The sequence below is a fragment of the Tamandua tetradactyla genome, chromosome 5, assembly GCF_023851605.1.
Source record: "Tamandua tetradactyla isolate mTamTet1 chromosome 5, mTamTet1.pri, whole genome shotgun sequence".
Lineage (NCBI taxonomy): Eukaryota > Metazoa > Chordata > Mammalia > Pilosa > Myrmecophagidae > Tamandua > Tamandua tetradactyla.
In genome coordinates, this window is record NC_135331.1 from 92,485,136 (window position 1) to 92,510,710 (window position 25,575).

Sequence of the window (25,575 nt, forward strand, 5' to 3'; positions counted from 1 at the left end):
CATTTTAACTTCTATTTTATGTTTATCTAGATTCAAATAGGTTAAAAAACCATATTAATATGTGTTAGGCATTCTAAAACTGTTATTTATAATATTGTTCTGGGCTTCCAGCACTTGATATAAGAATGTTCATGACAATTAAAGCACTTTTATTATCCATTTGAGTTTTCACAATCACCCTATAAAACAGGACAACAAATAATATTTCATTTTGAAGATGAGAAAATGAAGTTTCAGACAGAATAACTAATAAAGCTAAAGGGCTAATAACAGCTACAATTCAAATGAAAAACCCTAACTTATGTCTAGTCCAGGACTCCTTTTTTTTTTTTTTAAAGCATACCTTTTTAGGAGAAAAAAATGTACAAATTTTTAAAAGTAAAGCCACTTAACTATCTGTACTTCACTAACATGTCCACGTCAGGCAGTGACTTATAATTTCCACGGTCTGAGTATAGACTATGGAGTACTATCAGGGTGGAGTCTGTCAGCAGGAGGTGAGTCTGGGACCAGCCAGCTCCCACACCTCCAAGAGCTCTATTGCCCTCTTCACTCTGCAGGTGACAGAAACTAAGAATATGACGAAGTTTTAAAGTGATGGCTCCTAGCCAGAAAAGAGCTTAAAAAAATGACTTTACTCTAGTAGTTACAGAACTACTAAAGGTCAAAGAGTTACTTAAAAACCTCCAATTATGTATCCTACAGGGGAAATAACATATTAGAGACATCCATATATCTGGGGATTTATGAAAGTCTCAGATCATATTCCTTTTGCATAGGAAGGACCCAGTGGAATTGTTTTCAAAAGGGCTTTACATTCATGAATCCACTACACCTTTTGGGCAGTTCTGACAATTTATACTTTAACAAACAAGCACTTGTCTGATTTCTGCCTATTTAAGGCAGAGATTGTAAATACATGTCTTTGTATGAATTACTATTAACAATGACAAAGTGAGAGAATATCAAGAAATAAGTGAAACCAAAGTTTTTCTTACTGCAAACTCTCAAGTGAAGTTCTTTTAATATTTTTCCTATATTGAGGAATTATTTTTCCCTTGAAATTATTTCACGTTTAATTTCAGTAATCTATCTCTGGCTTATCAATTAGTCATAGGACTGATGTGATTGATAGGCAAAATTATCAAATATTATTCTAAGTGTTTTTAACAAACCAAGCATACACTAGCCCAGGTATAAAGGTTTGCTTTTTCCTGTTCTTATATGACAAAATGCAGTAGAACAGTACAGGGTATTTGAGTTTTGACCTAAGGACTATTAACACTAACTGGTACAGAAAGAAACAAGTATCTCAATATTTAAGGTAGTTACCCTTGTCTCCTTATATGGGATTTTTCACACACATTTCAATGAAGATCCTGACTCAAAGTAATTCTAGCCACTGTATGTGTTAGTAAGTCTAGAGAACTGAAGAGAAAAAAAAATCAATCTCCCGCTCAAACACAGATGTAGTGGGGTATTTCCACAACATTGTAATCCTATAGCCCCAAATTTACAACCCAGAAAAAGTATAAACAGAGAACAGGGAAAATCAAGTGTGTACATGGGTAGTAATTAAAGTATCTTCTTACAAGGGCTCATGTACCTAAACACGTTCAAAATGTGTATGCCAAAACAGATATTTGGCTATGGGAATCAAGACAGCATTTTCCAAGCTGTGTTTGTTAGGAATATTAGCAAGCCCCACTAATACTGCCTATTAATATCCCAGGGAACCAAAGTCTGGGAAATAGAGAGCATTCTTGGTTTCACAGAGCATAAAACCTGATTTCTTAAAGAAGCAGGGAAAGCATATAAAGGACATACTCTCCACACTGGGATGCTATATTGCTAGTGTTTTTTCAAATATTCACTAATCCTGCAAACAAATTATTGACTCACTCAACATCCAGTTATGTGAATGATACTATGAGAGGAAAAATCACACTGACACAGTTGTCTACTTCCAACATCTCTCAAACGGAGCAACTGATAGTTTGGATCCTTGACTCCAAATTTAAAAGGATACTTTTTCCCATAGCTATCAAAACACAGAAATAAGTTATTTTTTCTTTAAATGGAATTCTAAATTTTTCTATCATTTAAAATGAAAAGTTATGACTTTAATTTTCAGAAAGTGGGAAAAAAAGAACGTTTTAGTTTAACTGTGACCTTTTGTCTGAACTATTGATTTACAGATAAACTTAGCACACTAAAAAGAGTAAGGTATATCAGTAATAATAAATGGTTAACCCACATCTGGAAAGCGTAATCACCACACACAGATATCCTTGGTTAAGGGGACTCACCTTCATCTCGAGTGTACTCTTCTCCTGAATGAGGCTCAAACAAATAGTCACCTGTCGCCAGTTCAAAGGCCTTAGAAAAAGAAAATACATATGAAAGCATCAAAGAAAAAAAAAGCTAAAATATTTATTCTTTTATGTCTCAATTTTAACTAGTTTTTTCCTAAAAAAACCTGTAGATCAATTTTTTAAATGTTTATTTTTCCCAAAGAACTTTCTTTCTCACCTTTATTTTAGTAAAATGGAGAATAGCAAAACTGCAGTTAATATGAATATATGGGTATTCCTTGCAAAAAAATAAAACCAGCAATTAAGCTCTGAGTTTCCCTTTTTGGGTAAGAGGGGTATACGTGAATATTAAGGTGATTTTAACTACTAAATTATTCATAAGAAAAGCAAGTGTTTTCTCATGCTGTAATTTGACATGGCTGGAAATTGAGGTTATGTAGCCAAAACCAAAATCAAATAATTCAGACATGTTTCTACCTATGACACTTTAATGTGTAAAAAAAAAAATAGTATACTCTTAACCTCTGGTGTGGGAAGTACTCCCTCAACTGTCCCAGATGGAGCAATCCCATTTCCTAGTCCTGCAGAAAACCAAAGAAGACCTAACTACAAATGGAGCCAGGAGCCATTCAGTATTTATCAACCAGGAAAAGAAACATATGCTACCTACTATTTAAAAACCTACTGTAAACACATTCCTTAAGGTAAAAGGGTCTTAAGAGGTTATTTCCTTTGGGAAAAAGGGCCAACCAATATAGAAAGACAGCTATTAAAAATACAGACAGTAATTATTTTTAATAATGGGTAATAGTCAATATTTGGGCTAAGGGGGCTACATGAATTGAATTTGTCATTCATTATCAATGGGTTTTTTAAAATAAATAATGCAATAGCAGTTTAAAAAAGGTATCTTACTGATATAAAAATACAAGCGAAATATTAGTTATAAGGCAATTTTGACAGGTGGTGAATGGTATTAAGTAGTCTAAACAATCTCAAGAACTGTGGGATGGTTAATTCAGGATTAGGTCTCTGAGTTGCCTAGTGACAGTTTCTGCAGTTTCATAGCAGGACAACCTCTCTTAAAACCATGAGATTGTACCACTGCCCAGAACAAAACCATAAAACCAGAATTATCAGGACAGTTAAGGGAATCACATATCTGTCTTTAAAATGTTCGGAATATTATGGCTTCTTGCTAGGCATAGCTTGTTTTACATTCCATCAGTTTATTATGAAAGTGAACCACAATGACAGAGCAGATACTTGTTCTATTCTGAATGACTATGAGGCTTAAAGACCCAAAGGAGCATAGAAACAAACTGATTCTTATTTATCAATTTTGTCAAATCTTTTCTGAAACTAGTACCTCAACTTTTCAAAATCTCAAGGCCTATGTTCGAAGTTCAGTAAAGATACTGAAATTAAAGTTAAAAAAAAATACACAAACCATACTGCTCAGTTACTGCATGCAAAATTACTAGATTGCTTTAGTAATTTAGTAATTACTTAATTTAGTAATTACTTATCTTGTCCAGCTGGCAAGATAACTTATTTTTGGAACACAGGGAAATTGCTGGTAGTTACAATTTTACAAATAAAATAACAGCAAGAAAAAAAATCCTAACATCAGGATTTAAAATCAATAGGAGCTCTTGGTTAGATGTTCATCTATTTAAACATCCTCTCTTTACAGATGAGAAACTGATGAAAATGGAAAGGCAAAGCGCAAGCTAGAAGCCAGGGCTTCTGATGGTCATTCCTGTTTTCAACTCACACTAACTAAATAACCTGTTCCAAGTTGGTCAGGTCACACTGACACACAGAAGTAAAACCAATTATAAAATTGAGTATACCACTTTTCTGCAATTTTCTCAACACTATGGAATTAGGGAAAAATGGTTTTAGCAGATGACATTACTTTGAAAAATTCAAACAGTGACAATTTAAACACACTATAATATTCAGATCCAGAAATGACTTGTGAAAACTAGGTGGCTTAAGGAATATTGACATAGCTTAAAGGCAGCCTAGAATTTCACAGGCAACTTGGATATGACAGAATGACACTCAGTGATTACTAAACAGAAAACGAGACCTTTCTGGTGGGATCTGTTTCTCTAAGATAACATGTCCACCATCTGTATTGTAGGCTGGCCATTTGCTTTTTCACCTGGTGGAGGAAACCTAGTCAAGGACAGAGTCCTGATGCCCTTCACTGAAGTGACCTGAAGCAGCAGATATGCTCAATGTACTAACCTAAGTGTCCTGATTTTAACCTCAGGTCTGACAACATTAGGAAGGGCTGTTGTGCTGGACATGTTATTTTGGAGATAAGGCATTAAAAGATGACTCAAATTTCCTGTCTTCAACAATCTCTACCAGAGGGAAGTAAAATTCTAGAGTACAGTTGGATGTTGGATAAATAAAGTCTGTTTAAAAAAAGGAGAAGAAGAAATTTAGTTTTTCACTACAACAAAGGGAACCCTTTCTAGTAACATCTTATTGTTACTGGGTGAAACGAGGCAGCTAGCTGTCTTATTTTTATTTCACTTCTGTACTAATGATACTTAATTCTAAAATCATTTTGTTTAAAAGCTTACTTCCTTGTAGAGATATGGAGAAGTGACATCATTGAATACTTAGCATTTGTTGCTCTGCAAACAACCATCCCAGGGGAATGAAGCAAAGGACAGATGTCAGGAAACAATACTTCAAGACTGAAAGGCAGGAACAATAGACAGGAGGCAGATGAAAAATCCAACACCACCACATATAAACATCCCACCAGAATGAAAGGGATGGTTGCGAAACTGCAGAGTACACAGCTGAAAAATTTAGAGGCTCCCCCCTGCCCCTCTGCCTTTTGGGTACTAAACACACTCTAACACTCAATTCCACCTTTATACAATTTCTTTAATCTGACCTTACAAAGTTGTAAATGAGCATATCAGTCAAGGCAAATAAATGGTTCTTAACGAGAGGTATGTATAAGAATTGCTGAGGAAATTTCCAGAATGCTTGTGTACTGCACAATTCCCCTTGCTTAAAATGTGTAGTCAAAAGGGTCTGTCTGCTCACAGAGAAAACAGACAAGTAAAATCATATATATTTTGGGTAGTGATAAGTTAATTGAAGAAACACAATGATAAGGTGAGTTTATTTTAAATAGAGTAGTGAGGAAGGTGTCTCTGAAGAGGTTATGTATGAGTTGAGACCCACACAAGTTGAAGGAGAAACTACATCCAAAGACCCCAAGGTGAAAATGAGCTTGGCATGACTAAGTAAAGAAAGCCAGCTTTAATTTTGAGTGGGATGGAAAGCAATTAAAGGGGTTAAACCAGAGGAGCAACATGATTTGATTAATATTTAAGTATTTAAGTATTAATCAATTAAGTATGAGGATGGACCAAGAAGGAGAATAGAAACAGAAAAATTAGAAGGCCAATGTAGTGGTCTATGTGCAAACAATGATGCCTTGAGCCAAAGTGTATTAATGGAAAAGATAAGAAGTGGTCAGTACTGGATATTTTGTGAAAGTAGAACATGCGAGATTTGCTGATGGACTAGGCAGAGTATGAGAAGAAAAAAATTAAGGATGACTTGAGTTTTGGTAAATGATTGGGTGAACAGTGGTGTTATTTACAAAAACAGGAAAAAGAGAAAATGTGTGGTGACAAAGCAAGCATTCTATTTTGAAAATGTTACTTTTAAGATGTAAATGGACATCTTAAATTTTATATTTAAAATGTTTATCAGATATCCAGTAGACAGTTGGACATATAAGGCTAGAAATGTCATAGGACTTGATAAGATCCCCTAGAAATTTATAAAAAGATGGCCAAAGAGTGGGCTGCAGAGGCTCAGCAGGCAGAGTTCCTGCCTACAATGTCAGAGACCTGGGTTCAATTCCTGGTGCCTGCCCAAGCAAACAAAACAAACCAAAAAAGATGGTCAAAGCCCAAGTCCTTTCAGTCAAGTGGAGGAGCCTATCAATTTAAGTTCCTATAACCAATCAGTTCAAACAAAAATGAAACAATAAGCGAGAGGTATCACTATAGATCGGGAGTTAAAGTTTTAGTTTTTCATCTAATCCTTTGCTTTCTTTGGTGACTGAAGCATTTGAAAATAAATATATCCAGGGCAGGCCACGGTGGCTTGGCAGGCAGAGTTCTCGCCTGCCATGCTGGAGACCTGGGTTCGAATCCTGGTACCTGCTCAAGCCAAAAAAAATTCTGATGTTCAGCTATGTGAACTCACAAGTATGATAAAAAACAGAGACTGTCTTGTTCTAGGGACGTAGGGCATCCTAGTTAGCCCTGGGGCTATACTACAACTACAACTCTATCACCCTTGGGGAATAAATACTTCTCTCAATTCCTGCTTCTTCCCTGTTTATAATGCTTTGCTTTGAGAGCTGTGCATTAGCTACATCCTTTGCATGCAGCAAATTCTTCACCAAGAGCACTGCCTGGAAACCCAAATACTTCCATATTCACCAACTGCAGGGATCTACTCCAAAGACATGGATCTTCATAATTTTATTATAGAAACTGTGAAAGAGATGAATTATGATGAATTGTGGTTTCATGCCTCTATTTAGCAGAAAACTGTCACCAACAACATAACACCACCAAAATGAACAAAACTTGTGGGTTTCATTATATGGACAAGGAAACCGCATTAAACAACTCAACGTGTTCATTAAAATGGTATTTTATCTTTATCTCCAGTGGCTTACTGTTGTTGAATAAAGGTGACAAGTCTTTGGTGGAGTCCAAATAGCTACTGTTCACAATGCTAGAAGTTATAACCTATGCAGACATTTCTGCCTTTTCTTAGTTCTTCCCCACAGCAGCTTGGGGATTGGTAGAGGTGGAGAAGGAGCTCTAGGGATGAAATTGCAGCACTTCAGATTTTGATAGTTTGGGGCATTTTGGCAGCCTTTAGAGTTCTACACAAAGAAAACAAGTTATGGATGTAAAGCTTTTGATCCCATTTTCAATGCTAAAAACACCTGAGCAAGAGTTAAATTATACTCTCTAGCTTCTTCCCTAAACATACGCTTGTTTAGCCATGGGCCAACTTCTGCGGTGGATAAGTATATATAATTTATCCTGTTTCCTAAATAAATATAGCTGCACTAACAAAGCTTCCCACAAGGGTCAGTCAATGCACATATCCTGCTCTGAATTTCAGACAGTAAAAGAAAAAGAGGGAAGGAACAGGTTCCAGAAAGCAATCACTGCAAGAAAGCAATCACTGCAAGAGAGGACATTACTAACTGGGGACCGTAAACATATTCCCCCCACCCCAAGGTGGGAGGGGAGAGAATAGTCAGAGGCCAGGGAGGAAGAAATCTCATTCTGGTCTATATGTCCTGTCTCCAATGTTTGGAGAATTTTGAAACAATGCTGTGTTAATTTTAATGTTCATCACAAATATATTCCCCTTTCTCTTTTAATAACTGTCCTAACTTTGTAGTAACAGTCTCTGAGGTGGTAGGCAATTTCTCAATTTTTGTTCTCCCTACCTCTCAGAAAGGTCCCCTAAATTATCTGCATTGGATGTATGACAATCTGCCTTTCCTGTTACTTCTGATATTCCAGGATTCTTTTTCTGAGTATGGATAAATTTAAGGCAACATTTTCTGTGTCAACAACAAATTTAGAAAAACTTGTTTGGAGGAAAATGGTGCTCAAGGTTTTATGACTTTTCCTCATGTCAGTTAAGTGATTTTTATCTCTCAGTTAAGAAAAACCTTACATACGAGCTGGTCCAGAACTAAGGGGCGAGTTAATTTCATTTTTTTCTCTTTGCCTTATTTCTTACGTCTGACATAGAAAATACTGTGTTAAAAAGCAAGAAAAAAATAAAAGGTACTCATTTTCTCACAGCAAACAACTAACTACTCTAAGAATCACTCCATATCTTAACAAATCAGATGCCAGCTATAAACTAACTATATTGTATAACTGGTGGCATCTCTACCACTTAAGATTTTCTCTAGCAAATCAATCCAAAACAAATTCTGCAAAATACAAAGCTTTTAATTTAAGTATCACAGGAAATAAGTCTGAGATTTTATTCCAATGTTCTTCTCATCTTGTGCACAGACAGTCTTCTTACCTTCATTGGTGCAATTCACCTATAGATGCAACAAAGTGATTTGTAAGGTCAAACATATTATCAACGTGGTTTTAATTCTACCGCCTTTGGAAGGCAACCTTTTAGGAACGCAGTTATGAAGAAATCGATGACCTGTTTTAGTTGGGGCTGTTAATCTGTTCTTTCCCTCTCAAGTTTTCCCTAGCTTGGGAGAATACAGATTCTCAGATGAACTGCAGGCATATATGCGCCAATTCTGCAATATAGATAACTTGGTGATCCACAGATGTTTATTAAGCACCATTTAAAACGTGTCAGGCATTGAACTAGATGTTATACAAAAAATACACAATTCCTACCAGCACAGGATTTATAACCTAGTAGAACAGAAAGAAGCAAACAAACAAATTCAAAATTACAAATTGTGATAAAGAAAGGAAAGATCTCGTAGCATACACCTCATTTCAGGAAACAATATAACACATTTCAATGTGATGATATTTGTTGGAAATAATATAATATTAACTAAATCTAACCACTCAAATGGTTGCTTGCCAGAGACAAAGCAGCAATTTATGGGTCTACAGATAAATCGGCTTTATATTTTATGAATAGTAGGGATGTCCGAAGGAGCTGAACTGTACAGAATGGGGCAGTTTACAGGAGTTTCCCTGGTTTGAAAATACATCAGTACTAAAAGGGTAAGGGCTCTCATTACTTCTAACAAAAAATCAACAAACACCTTAGAGCAGTCATTTTCAATCCCACCTCTTCTTCCAAAAATCTATACTAAGAAACATTAAGTTTCTTCACCGAACCAGAAGCAATGCCAGATGTTTATAACAGGCTTTGGGATCCAGAGTCCCCTAGACACTGCATTCAGAGTGCCAATATAGGTGAGCAAATTCTTTTTCTGCCTATCAATTTGATGGTCTACTGAAATTAACAAACAAGACAAGGTATATGACCACATAACAAGGGAAAGCCAAGGGGGATAAACAAACATTACCATGCATGCTGTGCTCCAAATGTCTGCAGGGGTATTATAGCCAGATCCTATCAAAACTTCCAGGGAACGATACTGTCTTGTCTGAATATCTTCAGTGAAATGTTTGTGCTGAGTAAATGGAGAAGGAAAGAGTATTTTAAAATGCATTAATTCTAAAACATGACAAGTTATAATTGCTAATAAAGGAGATTAAAATAAATTGTCTAAGGCAGTGCGATGGTGGTTCAGTGGCAGAATTCTTGCCTGCCATGCCAGAGACCCAGGGTTCAATTCTTGGCACCTGCCATGCAAAAAAATAAATAAATTCTCTGGAATTTTCCCCAAATGAAAGTTTCTGTTTGGTTAATTTAGGTATCATTTTGATGTTATCAGTTCCAAACAGCATTTTGGTCTACAGTCAACTTCAACGTTTGCAAACTGATAAGTCTCAATTTAATACAAATATACAGATTGAGGGAATAACAATAGATTTTAAGAAAAGGAGAAAACTATTTCCCCAAACAAAACATAAGTTGTTCATCTGTAACTCCAGCCCCCCACCCCCAACTCCACCCAAAAAACCTAAATCTAATAAAGTCTCTTAGGAACTCTTAGGTGAACAAAAAACAATTTCATCATCAAGAGAATGCAATTAGCAAGACAATCACCAGAAATTCTTTAAAAAATAAACTCTATAAAAAAAAATTAAGGGGAAATCTCTATGTAAAAACAATTTAAGAGACAAACAGTACCCAATTTTGCATACATGGAATTTATTTGGATCCCGCTCCAAGCAAAGGTAAAAAAAACCTACTGGGCAAACTGACTGCACATTGACTGAATATTTAACTGTCAACTTTTTTAGGTGTGATAAGAGAGTTGCAGTTACATGAAAGTATTGTCCTTTAGAGAGCCACTGTGCTGGTTTGAAAGGATGTGTGACCCCTAGAAAAACCATGTTTTAATCCTAATCCCATTTTTAAAGGCAGCCATTTCTTCTAATCCCTATTCAGTATTGTATGCTTAAAACTGTATAGATCATCTCCCTGGAGATGTGATATAATTGAGTGGTTGTTAAACTGGATTAGGTGACGACACGTCTCCACCCACTTAAGTGGGTCTAGATTAGTCTGTGAAGTCCTATAAAAGAGGAAACATTTTGGAGATTAGAGATTCAGAGAGAGCAGAGAATGCCGCAGCACCACGAAGCAGAGTCCATGAGCCAGTGACCTTTGGAGATGAAGAAGGAAAATGCCTCCAGGGGAGCTTCATGAAACTGGAAGCCAGGAGAAGCTAACAGATAATGTCGTGTCTGCCATGTGCCCTTCCAGACAAGAGAAGAACCTTGACTGTGTTCACCATGTGCCTTCTCACTTAGAGAGAAACCCTGAACTTCATTGGCCTTGTTGAACCAAGGTATCTTTCCCTGGATGCATTTTGATTGGACATTTTCTCGGCCCTAGAACTGTAAACTAGTAACTTATTAAATTCCCTTTTTTAAAAGCCATTCTATTTCTGGTATAGTGCATTCCAGCAGCTAGCAAACTAGAACAGATTTTGGTACCAGAGAGTGAGGTGCTGCTGCAGTTTGTAAATACCAAACATGTTGGAACGATTTTAAATGGATAAGGGGAAGAATCTGGAAGAGTTGTGAGAACCTTGATAGAGAAGGCCCAGAATGCTTTGAAGAGACTGTTGGTAGAAACACGGACTCTAAAGACAATTCTGATAAAGCCTTAGACAGAAATGAGGCGTGTGTTATTACAGACTGGAAGGAAGATGAGCCTTGTTTTAAAATGGCAGATAATCTGGCAAAATTGACTAGTGGCTTTGGCTGGAAGGCAGATTTTAAAAGCCAAGAACTTGGATATTTAGCAGAAGAGCTCTCCAAATTAAATGTTCAAAGTGCAGCCTGGTTTCTCCTCACAGTTTATAGTAAAATGAGACAGCAGATAAGCTGAAAACTAAACTCCTGAGTATAAAGAAACCAGAAACTGATGTCCTGGAAAATTCTGGGCCTCCAGAAATGGAGATCCCAGAGAATAGTGCTCCATGTGAGGATTTGGCCAAATGTGGAACCAGTCAGCTATCTCAGACAAAGCCAGGATCGGACATGGAATTATCTAGGAAGGATTTGCGGAAGCTCCTTATGTCTGATGGGCATGATCCAAGGCTACAGCTTAGAAAGCCAATGAGAGTGCTGTGGGACCTGTATAAACAGAGCCGCTGCCAGTCTGGACTGGGGGGTTCAGAGAAGGGACACACTGGAGGAAAAATAACTTCAGAGGCAAAACTTCGGAGGCTGAGGACTGAAGTCAAGAAGCCTCGGGCTCAGAGAACAGACCCACCCAAGCCCATGGAGAGGGTGAGTTTGCCCCAAAGGCAGAGAATGGGCCTTCCACCAGTCACGCCACCTAAGGCCTTGGAGAGGGTGAAGCACATTCCTTGGGGTTTGGGGAGAGCCTGGCTGCCACCACATGGAGGGGTTGAGTGTGTGCCCTGGAGATGGCAGAGAGCCCAGGTACAGCCCCAATGCTTGGAGAGGGTGGAGGAAAGAAAAGGGTGTTCTTCCCAGTATCCCCCATGGTTGCATTCAAAAAGAGGGAAGCTACTGCACAGGCCCTTGGGAAGGGTGGGATGGCTGCTTTCAGAAGCCCCGAGGATAAATGATTCTCAGACTTTGAAATCTAATGGACTTTGCCCTGTGGGTTTTTAAAACTGTATGGGTCCAGTGACTCCTGTGTTCCTTCCTCCCTATGGAAATGTGTACATGTATCCTATGAACGTTCTTCCTTTGTATGTTGATAGCAAATAACTTGTTATGAGTTTTGAAAGGTCCAGAGCAAATGGAGAAAATTTTACCTTAGGGACGGTCATGCCTTTAACTAACTTTGATGAGACTCTGTACTGATTTTAATCTTGTATTAGAAATGTTACTGGAATAGTTAAAGGTTCTCTGATATTGTTATGAAATAAATGTATTTTGTCTATGGGGAAAACATGCCTTTTTTAGGGTCCAGAGGGTGGAATGTGCTGGTTTGAAAGCGTATGTACCCCCTAGTAAAGCCATGTTTTAATCCTAATCCCATTTCGTAAAGACAGCCATTTCTTCTAATTCCAATTCAGCTCTGTATGTCTGAAACTGTAATTAGAGCATCTCCCCGGAAACTGTAATTAGAGCATCTCCCCGAATTAAGAGTTGTTGTTAAACTGGATTAGGTGACAACATATCTCCACCCATTCGAGTGGGTCTAGATTAGTTTGTGAAGTCCTATAAAAGAGGAAACATTTTGGAGATCAGAGACTGGAGAGAGCAGAGAATGCTGCAGCACCACGAAGCAGAGAGTCCACAAGCCAGCGACCTTTGGAGATGAAGAAGGAAAATGCCTCCAGGGGAGCTTCATGAAACCAGAAGCCAGGAGAAGAAGCTAGCAGATGATGCCGTGTCTGCTATGTGCCCTTCCAGATGAGAGAGGAACCTTGACTGTGTTCACCATGTGCCTTTCCAGATGAGAGAGAAACTGTGACTGTGTTTGCCATGTACCTTCTCACTTGAGAGAGAAACCCTGAACTTCATTGGCCTTGCTGAACAAAGGTATCTTTCGCTGGATGCCTTTGATTGGACATTTCTATAGACTTGTTGTAATTGGGACATTTTCTCGGCCTTAGAACTGTAAACTAGCAACTTATTAAATTCTCCTTTTTAAAAGCCATTCTATTTCTGGTATATTGCATTCCAGCAGCTAGCAACTAGAACAGCCATATTTATGGATGAAAATGACAAGATGCCTGGGATAAACTTCAAAATAATCTAAAATAATCTAGGGTGGGTGGCAGGATGAGGATATAGATAAAACTTGAATGTCAATGAGTTGATAACTGTCAAAGCTGGGTGATACAGTCTAACAATATGGGAGCTCATTTTTCTATTCTCTCTACTTTTGTATATGTTTGAAAATTTCCATAGCAACAAATAAGTGAAAAACAAAGAAAAAAGTAGCAAAGAAAAAAGAGTTATTAACGACAAAATTTGAATAACATTAAAACATGCACAGTAAAATGTAGAACAATTCTCCAAATCTGCTGAAATTTAAAAAAGGGAAAATGAGGCAGAGAATGTGTTGGGAAGAAAATCAGTATTGACCCAAAGGGCAAAAAGTATGCCAATTAAAGGGAACATTACATATAAAGGTGGTGAAAGGCATTTGCTAAAGGAAGCCAAATGTAGCTCTTAGGTTAGAGTTTTGATTTCCTTTAACAGACAACAGGGAATCACTGCATGTTATTGTATAGAAGAGTGTGCTGTAAGACAATTGATATAACATCTGAAAACATTATTCCAGTAATAATCTTCTGGTAGGCGGCAAGATTTAGGTTTAGTACTGTAAATCTGGTCAAAGGTTGTGGAAACAGGAGAGGTAGGAGTTAAATCCAAGGACATTCTCAGAAATGAACAGAATTGGGAGACAGAGAAAGGAGCCAAAAGGAAACCTGAGGCAGGGAGCCTATGAGGTTGGCTATCTGTTAACAAAAATAGAAATGAGAGACTTGGAGAAAAGAATAGTTTGACAGGAAAACAATGGTTCAAATTCTAAGTTTGAAGCGAATGACAGAAAAAGTGGAAATGCACTGTAGGTGATATGATTTAGAAAACTGGAGATCAGAAATTGGAGGGATGGACATGCTGTTCAAGGAACACTCTTCACAACTGCATCAATGATACCTGGTAAATACACTATAAGTGATAACTGACCTGTTGTAAACAGTGTAAATTGGACACATATACATAGATTCACTTCCTCCTAGATTTCCATTTTAGTGAGAAACATATGTATGTTTTTTTATGTTTGAAAAAATTTATTTATTTTTTCATTGAAAAAAATGAAGCAACAAACACACGGAAACATTAACATGTGATCATTGTGTTCTACGTATATAATCAGTAATTCTCAATATCTTCAATTAGTTGCATATTCATCATTTCTGAGAACACTTGCCTCAATTCAGAAAAATATATCAAAATGAAACAAATAGAAAACAGAAAAAGACTAAAACAAAAACAGAAAAACTTGATTATGCATACCATACACCTTGTCCTTCCCTTTCATTGATCACTAACATTTCAAAGTAAATTTACCTTAACATTTGTTCCCTTTATTGCTTGTATTTATTCCGTATGTTCAACCTGTCTGTTGACAAGGTAGAAGAAAGGAGCATCCGACACAAGGTGTTCACACTCACAGAGTCATATTGTGAAAGCTATATCATTATACAACCATCTTCAAGACATGTGGTTACTGGAACACAGCCCAACATTTTCAGGCACTTCCCTAAAGCCTCTCCAGTACATCTTGCCACTCCTATTCTTTTGAGACATACAGGGCATGCCCTTACTCTGTCAATGCAGCAGGCAATAGCACTGCCCCCCTCTGGTCATGGAGAACCTACCCCAAGGGGTGCACATCTCCCTGGTGACATGGGACAGATCTCAGGGGAAAGGTTGGTTCCCACTACCAAGGAAATGAGAAAGCCTGCTTGGTCCAAAGAGGAAGAGAGAAATGAACAAAAGCAGGATTCAGTGGCCAAAGATTACAAACAGTCCACATGTTATCCTGCTGGTGATTCATTTGCATTCTTGGGACATCCAATTTTCAAGAAACATATTTTTTAACTTTTAATTTTGAAATAATTTCAAACATACAGGACAGCTGCAAAAATAATACAAAATCCATACAGAGAACTCCAATATATCCACCTCCCCACTATACCAACTTTTAACATTTTGCCACATTTGCCATATCATTCTACATATCCACCCATCTATCTGGGTATCTATTTTCTAAACATTTGAGTGTAGATTGTATACATCATGCTCCCTGAACACATAATACTTCTATGTATATTCCCTTAGAACAAAGATATTCATTTATGTATCCACTGTTGAGTCCAGTTATAAAGTTTAAGCAATTTAAAATGGTATGAAGTTTACACTCTATGTTCCAGTTTTTTCACAGGTCCCAATAATTTTCTTTTGGGCCTTCTTTCCCCTCTTATTAGTTCCAGTTGAGTATCACGTATTGCATTTAATTGTCACTGTCTCTTTATTTTTTAAATGATTTTTTTCTTAATTAGAGAAGTTTTGGGTCTACAGAACAATCATGCATAAAATACAGGATACCCATATTCATCTCCAGCATCTTACATTGATGTGGAATATTTGTTCCAATTGAAGATAATATATTTTTATAATTGTATTAATTAAAGTTCACGATTTTAACTTAGGGTTCACTGCTTGTGTAGTGTAGTTCTGTGGATTTTTCTAAAAAAAAATTTATTTTGTTACCATGTATACTGTGGTAGTTAGATTCAGTTGTCAATTTGGCTAGGTGAAGATACCTAGTTCTGCTGCTGTGGACATGAGCAAATGGTACATGAACCTGATCTGTTGCTCATTACATCTGCAGTCGGCTAGGAGGCATGCCTGCTGTAATGAATGCTGTCTGATATAATTGGCTGGTGCTTAAATGAAGGAGCTCAACATAGCACAGCCTAAGCAGTTCAGCATACCTCATCTCAGCACTTGCAGCTCAGCCCAGGCCTTGGAGATGTAGAAAGAAATTACTCCAGGGAAAGTTGGTGGAACCCAGAGGCCTGGAGAGAAGGCCAGCAGAGATTACCCTGTGCCTTCCTACGTAAGAAAGAACCTCAGTTGAAAGCTAGTTGCCTTTCCTCTGAAGAACTAACAAAATAAATCCCCTTTTATTAAAAGCCAATCTGCCGAGACTTCCTGGCCAAGACGGCAGCTTAGCAATGTACACATATTAGATCGTCCTCCAGAACAACTACTAAATAACCGGAAACAGTACAGAACAGCTCCAGGGGCCATGTCAGTGACCAGACACACAGTGTACCCAAGTCTGGACCAGCTGGACCGGCTGTGAGCTCCCCCAGAACCGTGAGTTCCCCAAGCCGTGGCGGCTGGTGCCCCTCCCCCACAAGCTGCTTCCAAGAGGGGAAAGGAAAGAGACTTTACCAGTAGCAGGGGCTGAGCCCAACTAAATGCCAATAGTGGAATTAATTCACAAATTCTGACAACTAAAAATAGGCCCCCAGCTCAGGTGAACCTGGTCAAAGCAGAGGTCGTTCATTTTTGCCCTGGCGCCAAGGGGGCAGGGCTGACGGAAAAAGAAAAACAAAAAGGAAACACAGGTTTTTGTGACTGTGTTTCTACAAAGGCTTGACTGCCTTTAGATACAGCGGCAGAGCTTCTCAGGCTGCAACTGCCCCAGATATAGGCAGAAACAAGTTCATTTGAGGGCTTGTCTAGAGACTGTGCCTTCCCTAGGGAAGGGGTGAAGCCCAACTCAGGTGGAATCCATCCCTCAGGGAATTTAAACACCAGGGCTTGGTAATTTGAAGCCATTAAAACCAGCCTACAACCTCTCCTCTGTCTCTACCACGCCCCCAGCAGGGAGAGTCTGCCAAAATTAAAGGTACCGCATCATCTTATGCTGGTGGGGCCTGCAGGCAGACAAGTACCACATACTGGGCAGGATAAAAAAAAAACAGAGTCCAGAGACTTCACAGGAAAGTCTTTCAACCTGTTGGGTCTCACCCTCAGGGAAAACTGATGCAGATGACCCTTTCCTCCTGATAGAAGGCCAATTTGGTCTGGGAAAATCCGGCTGGGGTCTATAATACCTAAAGAGATCCTCCTAAGGGTGGGGGGAAAAGGCACCATAAAAGCAGGGCAAGAAAGAAGAAACAAGATTCTCCTCTGTTAAACAAAACCTAAGTTAGAGGCCCAGAAAAAGCTGAACTGAATGTCAAAGAACAGACAGACAACAAATTCATCCAGCAAGAAAACCCTAGGTAAAAGAAGTGAAAGCAATCTCCAGAATAAACGAATTAAGGTAACTAAATCCCTAGACAACAGCAAAAAATAACAGATCACACTAGGAAAATAGAAGATATGGCCCAGTCAAAAGAACAAAACAAAAATTCAAATGCGATACGGGAGCTGAAACAATTCAGAATATATGAACAGACATGGAAAACCTCATCAAAAACCAAATCAATGAATTGAGGGAGGATATAAAGAAGGCAAGGAAAGAACAAAAAGAAGAAATCGAAAGTCTGAAAAAACAAATCACAGAACTTATGGGAATGAAAGGCACAGTAGAAGAGATGAAAAAACACTGGAAACCTACAATGGTAGATTTCGAGAGGCAGAACATAGGATTATGTGAACTGGAGGAAGAGACATCTGAAATCCAGCAAGAAAAAGAAAATATAGGAAAAAAAAGGAAATATATGAGCAGGGACTCAGGGAACTGAACGACAATATGAAGCGCACGAATACACGTGTTGTGGGTGTCCCAAAAGGAGAAGAGAAGGGAAAAGGAGGAGAAAAACTAATGGAGGAAATTATCACTGAAAATTTCCCAACTCTTATGAAAGACTTAAAATTACAGATCCAAGAAGTGCAGCATACCCCAAAGAGAATAGATCCAAATAGACATACTCCAAGACATTTACTAATCAGAATGTCAGAGGTCAAAGAGAAAGAGAGAATCTTGAAAGCAGCAAGAGAAAAGCAATCCATCACATACAAGGGAAACCCAATAAGACTATGCATAGATTTCTCAGCAGAAACCATGGAGGCAAGAAGACAGTGGGATGATATATTTAAATTATTAAAAGAGAAAAACTGCCAACCAAGAATTCTATATCCAGCAAAATTGTCCTTCAAAAATGAGGGAGAAATTAAAACATTTTCAGACAAAAAATCACTGAGAGAATTTGTGACCAAGAGACCAGCTCTGCAAGAAATACTAAAGGGAGCACTAGAGTCAGAACCGAAAAGACAGAAGAGAGAGGTGTGGAGAAGAGTGTAGAAAGGAAGACTATGAGTAAAGGTAAAAAGAAGGAAAATTAGATATGACATATAAAATCCAAAAGGAAAAATGGTAGAAGAAAGTACTACCCGTACAGTAATAACACTAAATGTTAATGGATTATAATCCCCAATCAAAAGACATACACTGGCATAATGGATTAAAAAACAGGACCCATCTATATGCTGTCTCTACTCAAAGCACACGAGGGCAAGGACACGAGCAGACATTTGCACACCAATGTTTGTGGCAGTATTGTTTACAGTTGCCAAAAGATGGAAACAGCCAAAATGTCCATCAACAGATGGTTGGCTAAACAAACTGTGGCCTTTACATAAGATGGAATATTATGCAGCTGTAAGACAGAATAAAATTATGAAGTATGTAACAACATGGATGGACCTTAAGGACATTATGCTGAGTGTGATTAGCTAGAAACAAAAGGACAAATATGGTATGGTCTCACTTATATGAACTGACATTAGTGAATAAACTTGGAATATTTCATTGGTAATAGAGACCATCAGGAGATAGAAAGAGGGTAAGATATCGGGTAGTTGGAGCTGAAGGGATACAGATTATGCAACAGGACTGAATATAAAAACTCAGAAATGGACAGCACAATGCTACCTAAGTGTAATACAATTATGTTAAATCACTGAATGAAGCTGCATGTGAGAATGATAGAGGGAGGAGGGCTGGGGCATAAATGAAATCACAAAGAAAGATAAGACGATAAAGATTGAGATGGTGTGGTTTAAAAATGCCTGGAGTGTATAATGATAGTGACTAAATGTACAAATTTAAAAAATGTTTTTGCATGAGGAAGAACAAAGGAATATCATTACGGCAGGGTGCTGAAAATAAATGGTAATTAATATTTTAAAATTTCAACTTATGTGTGAGACTAAAGCAAAAAATATTTGATACAAAATTTATATTTTGACAAGTGCATTTTCTAATATAACTTATGTAGATAGTAGGTTGAACTACATAAGTACATGGAACCTTGGGTAGGACATGAGATTTTGTTGGTTTGTTCAGAGTGACACCCCGATGAATCCCAGAGTGATTTGATCAATGAGTGGAAAAGTACTTGCAAAGTCCCCGAAGGGGAATGGTAAGAATGGGGGGAAATTCAACCTCCCCAAGTTGAATTCTTGATATTCTCACAAGCAGTGCGGACAACCAAAGCTATAGGCTGAGCCCCCAGTCTTGGGGTTTGTCCATATGAAACCTAACCCCATGGAGGATAGGTCAAGTCTGCTTGAAATTAGGCCTAAGAGTCACCCCCAGGAGAACCTCTGTTGTTGCTCAGATGTGGCCTTGCTCACCAGCCAACACAACAAGCAAACTCACCACCCTTCCCCTGTCTACGTGGGACATGACTCCTAGCGGTGTGGACCTTTCTGGCATTGTGGGATAGAAATCCTAGAATGAGCTGAGACTCAGCATCAAGGAATTGAGAAAAACTCTAGAATGAGCTGAGACCCAGCATCAAGGGATTGAGTAAACCTTCTGGACCGGAAGGGGGAAGAGTGGAATGAGACAAAGTGTCAATGGCTGAGAGATTCCAAACAGAGTCAAGAGGTTATCCTGGAGGTTATTCTTACGCATTAAGTAGATATCACCTTGTTATCCAAGATGTAATGGAGAGGCTGGAGGGAACTGCCTGAAAATGTAGAGCTGTGTTCCAGTAGCCATATTTCTTGATGATGATTATATAATGATACAGCTTTGACAATGCAACTGTGTCATTGTGAAAACCTTGTGTCTGATGCTCCTTTTATCTACCTTGTTGACAGATGAATAGAACATATGGAATAAAAATAAGAAATAGGGGGAACAAATGTTAAAGTAAATTTGGTTTGAAATGCTAGTGATCGATGAAGGGGAGGGGTAACTGGTATGGTATGTGTGATTTTTTTTTTCTGTTTCCGTTGTATTTTTCTGTTGTCTTTTTATTTCTTTTTCTGAATTGATGCAAATGTTCTAAGAAATGATCATGATGATGAATATGCAAAAATAAACAAAAAGCCAATCTGTCTCTGGTGTGTTGCATTCCAGCAGCTAGCAAATTAGAACATATAAAATCTAAAATTTCTCCAGTTAATCATATTTAGATATATACTTCAGTACGTTAATTGCATTCATAATGTGCTACCATTACCACCATCCATTACCTAAACATTTCCATCATTCCAAACAGGAATGCTGTACATTTTAAGCCTTAACTTCCTATTCCCCATGCATACCCCACACGCTGGTAACCCATATTCTAGCTTCTGAGTCCATGAGTCTGCTTACTCTAATTGTTTCACATCATTGAGATTACATAATATTTGTCCTTTTGTGTCTGGTTTATTTTATTCAATATGATGCCTTCATGGTTCTTTCATGCCGATACATGTATGATATCAGGACTTCATTTCTTTCTTCATTTTTTTTTTGAAGTAAAGATTTATTTCCCACTGTGTCACAGTCAACTGGGTATGTGGCCAGAAACTTTCCATGTGGTGGGGGATTCTAAGCCCCTTCATCTTGTAGTACCACCATCTCCTAAGTCAAGGGTCAGTAAACTGCTTTCCATGGGCCAAATCCAGCCAGTACATTTATCCCCCATTTATGATTTTTATTTTAATGCAATTTTATTGAGATATATTCACATAACATAGAATCCATTCAAAGTATACAATCAGTGGCTCACAGTATCATCACATAGTTGTTTATTCATCACCACAATCAATTTTAGAACACATCCTTTATCACTTATACCCCCTATCATTGGTGGTACATTTGTTGCTTAGGATTAAAGAATATTTATATTACTGTTAACTATAGTCCACAGTTTGTAACAGGTGCATTTTCCCCTATATACCACTCTATTATTAACTTCTTGTAATAGCTTTGTATATTTGTTCTAGTTCTGGGAACAAATTTTAATATTTGTTCTGCTAATACAGTCATTGTTCATCACAAGATTTACTGTGTCATAAGGTCCCATGCTTTAATCTCTGCTTTTCTTCTGGTGACATGACGCTAAACTTCCCCTATCAACCACATCCACACACCATTCAGCACTGTTAATTATACTCACAACAATGTGCTACCATCACCCCTATCCATTTCCACACGTTTAAGTTCAACCTAGTTAAGAAATTCTGCATTTTCTTAAGCTAGCCATTCCCTACTCTCTACCCTCTATTCTAGATTCTATGTCCACGAGTTTACAGATTATGATAAGCTCGTATTAATGAGATCATCAATATTTGTCTTTTTGTGTGTGATTTATTTCGCTCAACATAATACTCAAGATTCATCCATGTTGTTGCATGTCTCAGGACTTCATTCCTTCTTAATGCTGAATAATACTCCATCGTATGTTTATACCACAGTTTATCAATCCATTCGTCAGTTGATAGACACTTGGGTGTTTCCATCTTCTGGCAACTGTGAATAATGTGGCTATGATATTGGAATGTAAATGTCTGTTCATGTCCCTGCTTTCAGTTCTTCTGGATGTGTATGGTACAAGGATGTATTACTTTGCAAACTACCAGAAAGCGATATACCATAACTGGAATGGCTTTAAAAAAGGAGAAGTTAATATGTTAAAAGTTTACAATTCTAAGCCTATAAAAATATCCAAACTAAGGCATTCAGGTAAAGACACCTTAAGTTAAGAAAGGTTGATGGGTTTGGAACAGCTGTCACCTGGGAAGTCACATGGCTGGCATATGCTGATCCCTTGCTCCTGGGCTCCATTACTTACATCCTGTTCCTGTGGGGGTTCCTCACTTTGCTTCTCTGGGGCTGGCTTTCATATCTTGGCTTCCCTTGACTGTCTCCAGGTTATGGCTTGCTTAACATCTCATGGAAGGCACACGGCAATGTCTCCTGGGCTCCATGTATCTCCAAATATCTGTGTTTTCGTTCGGTCAGCTCTGAAGTTTCTGTTGGCTCTCTCTCTGTCAGCTTTGTTGTTTGTGTCATTTCTGATTCCCCCAAATGTTTCCTCTTTCAAAGGATACCAGTAAACTGATCAGGACCCACATGGAATGGGTGGAGTCACAACTCCATGTAATCAAAAGAATACACCCACAATTGGACATGACACACTCCATGGAGACAACCTAATCAAAGTTACTGCCCTACAGTATTGAATTACGATGAAAAGTAACAGCTGTCTCCAAAAGATTGAGTCAGAATTAAAACATGGCTTTTTGTGGGTACACAATATTTTTAAACCTGTACTACGGGGGATTGCTTGATCATAGACAATTCTACACTTCACTTTCTAAGGAACTGCTGAACTTTTTCACAGTGGCTGTACCATTTTACATCCCCAACAGCAGAGAATACGTATTCCTATTTCTTCACATCCTCTCTAACACTTTTGGTTTCCTGTTTAACATTGGCCATTGTAACAGGTGTGAAATGACATTTGCTGTGGGTTTAATTTGCTTTTGCCTAATACCTAGTAACACGAATAGCTTTTTTAAAAAAATATTGTTATTGAAACATCTTGGCAAACATACAGTTCATACATGCTATACAATCAAGGGCTCACAAAATCATCACATAGCTGTATAGTCATTACCATGATCATTTTTTAGAACATTTGCATCACTTCAGAAAAAGAAAGAAAAAGAAAAGAACTCACACACCTCATATCCCTTACCCCTCCCTCTCATCAACCACTAGTATTGCCATCTACCCAATTTATTTCAAGCCATAGTCCCCCTATTATGTATTTATTCATTGTATCCATATTTTTTTACTCAGCTGTCCATACCCAGGAAAAAAAGAAGCATCAGACACAAGGTTTTCACAATCAGAGTCATATCGTAAAAATGGTATCTTCATACAATCATCTTCAAGAATCAAGGCTACTGGAACACAGCTAAACAGTTTCAGGTACTTCCCTCTAGCCACCCCAATACACCATAAAACTAAAAAGGTTTATCTACATAACACATAAGAATAATCTCCAGGGTAACCTCTTGACTCTGAAATCTCTCAGCCATTGAAACTTTATCTCATTTCTCTCTTCCCTCTTTTGGTCAAAAAGACTTTTTCAATCCCATGATGCCAGGTCCTGGCTCATCCCAGAAGTTCTGCCAGAGAGTTACACCCCTGGGAGTCATGTCTCATAAAAGGGGAGGGCAGTGAGTTTACCTGTTCAGTTGACTTAGAAAGAGAGGTCACATCTGAGCACAGAAGAGGTTCTCTGGGGGTGACTCAAGCTTAATTTTAAGTAGGCTTAGCCTATCCTTTGCAGGAATAAATATCAGAGGGGGTGAACCCCAAGATTGAGTGCTCAGAATATTCATATGGTTGTCCCCACTGCTTGTGAGAGAATCAGAAACTCTCCAAATAGGGAGGTTGAATATTTCCTCCTTTGTCCCCAGTCTCCCAAGGGGACTTTGCAAATACTTTTTTATTCGTTGCCCAAACTACTCTGAGATATATCAGGGTATCACACAAACCTGGACAAACCAACAAAGTCTCATGCCCTATTCAAGATTCCATGTATTTATGGTGTTCAACTAAACTGACCACACAAGTTAAATTAGATAATGTATTACCTAAAATATAAATTTTGCACCAAATAAACATTTCTCCCTTTGGTCTCACACAGAAGTTGAAGTTTTAAAAATATGGATGATTATCATCCTTTACCCTGTATTCTTATCAACCTTAGTCCTATCCAGATCAGCTTCACTCATATCTCTAGTCAAAGTCTGATCCCTTTTTCAACTTTTTAAAAAAGTTTCCAGTATGGGGTACTGCTGACTTTCATAGCTTCAGAATTCTAACTCTGAATCTCAGTTGTCCCAGAAATACCTGAAGTTTTATACAAACAGTTCATTATCTCACAATTTGGAAATAACAGTTACAACTCCTGAATACATGTAAATGTTGTTAAGAGTTTACAAACTAGGACCCTTTACAATAGGTAACCATGCTCTCGACTTCAGTTCACCACGTTTTTATATTATAGTTCAGCTATTTGAGTGAGGCATGATATTTGACTTTGTTTCTGACATTTCATTCAACATAGAGTCCTTAAGGTTCATTCACCTAGTTGCATGCCTCACAACCTCATTCTTTCTTGCAGCTGCTCAGTATTCCATTGTATATATACACCATAGTTCCTCCTTCCATTCCTCAGTCCTTGTACCCTTAGGTCACCTCTATACATTGTGAATCTTGAACACTGCTGCCATAAACATCAGTGTGCAAATGTCCATTAGTGTCCTCACAGAAGATGAATATCTTTTCATGTGCTTTTTAGCCATTTGTATTTCCTCTTTGGAAAAATGTCTATACATGTCTTTTGCCCATTTTAAAACTGGATTCCTTGTTTCTTATTATCAAGTTGTAGAATTTCTTTGCATACTATGGACATGAAACTCTTCTCAGAAATGTAGTTTCCAAATATTTTCTCTCATTGAGTTAGCCACCTTTTCACCCTTTCAACAAAATCCTTGAAGCACAAAAGTTTTAATTTTGAGGTTTTATTTATATATTTTTTCTTACACTGCTTGTGCTTTGACTGTAAAATCTAAGAAACCATTACCTAAAGAAGATCTTGAAGATGCTTCCCTACACTGTTCTTCCAGGAGTCTGATGATCCTGGCTCTTATATTTAGGTCTTTGATACATTTCGAATTAATTTTTGTATAGGGATTGAGATAGGGGTCCTCCTTCATTCTTTTGGATATGGATATCCAGTTTCATTTATTAAAGATAATGCTCTGCCCCAGGTGAATGGATTAGGAGCCTTATCAAAAATCAACTGACTATAGATCTGAGGTCCTATTTCTGAGCTCTTGATTCAATTCCATTGATACATGCTGTTTTGCCACAGTAGAATGGGGGTCCTCCCACTTTACTCTTTTTAAAAATATTTTTGGCTATTCAAGGTCCCTTTACATTCCAAATCAATTTGACAGTAAGCTTTTCCATTTTAGCAAATAGACTGTTGGAATTTTGATTGGTATTGCATTGAATCTGTAGATCAATTTGGGTAGAATTGACATCAATTTGTGTAGAATTGACAATGATATTTAGTCATCCAATTCATGAACATGAATGTCTTTCATTTATACAGGTCTTTTAAAATTTCTTTCAGCAATGTTTTGTAGTTTTCTGTGTATAGGTCACTTGCATCCTTGGTTAAGTTTATTCCTAGATATTTGATTCTTTTAGTTGCTATTGTGAATGTAAAATCAAGGTTTTTTCTTGATTACCTCCTCAGACA

General features: G+C 37.8%; 1 protein-coding gene across 4 annotated transcripts in view; it reads right to left on the reverse strand.

The window, feature by feature from the left end:
- Positions 1 to 25,575, reverse strand: part of SRPK1 (SRSF protein kinase 1) — a 131,627-nt gene that overhangs the window by 4,660 nt on the left and 101,392 nt on the right. For all 4 annotated transcript variants that reach the window (XM_077161595.1, XM_077161594.1, XM_077161593.1 and 1 more), the window contains 2 exons: positions 9,433 to 9,540; positions 2,310 to 2,379 (listed from right to left, as the gene is read on the reverse strand). In XM_077161595.1, coding sequence (XP_077017710.1) covers positions 2,310 to 2,379; positions 9,433 to 9,540 — 178 coding nt within the window. The remainder of the gene's footprint in view (positions 1 to 2,309; positions 2,380 to 9,432; positions 9,541 to 25,575) is intronic.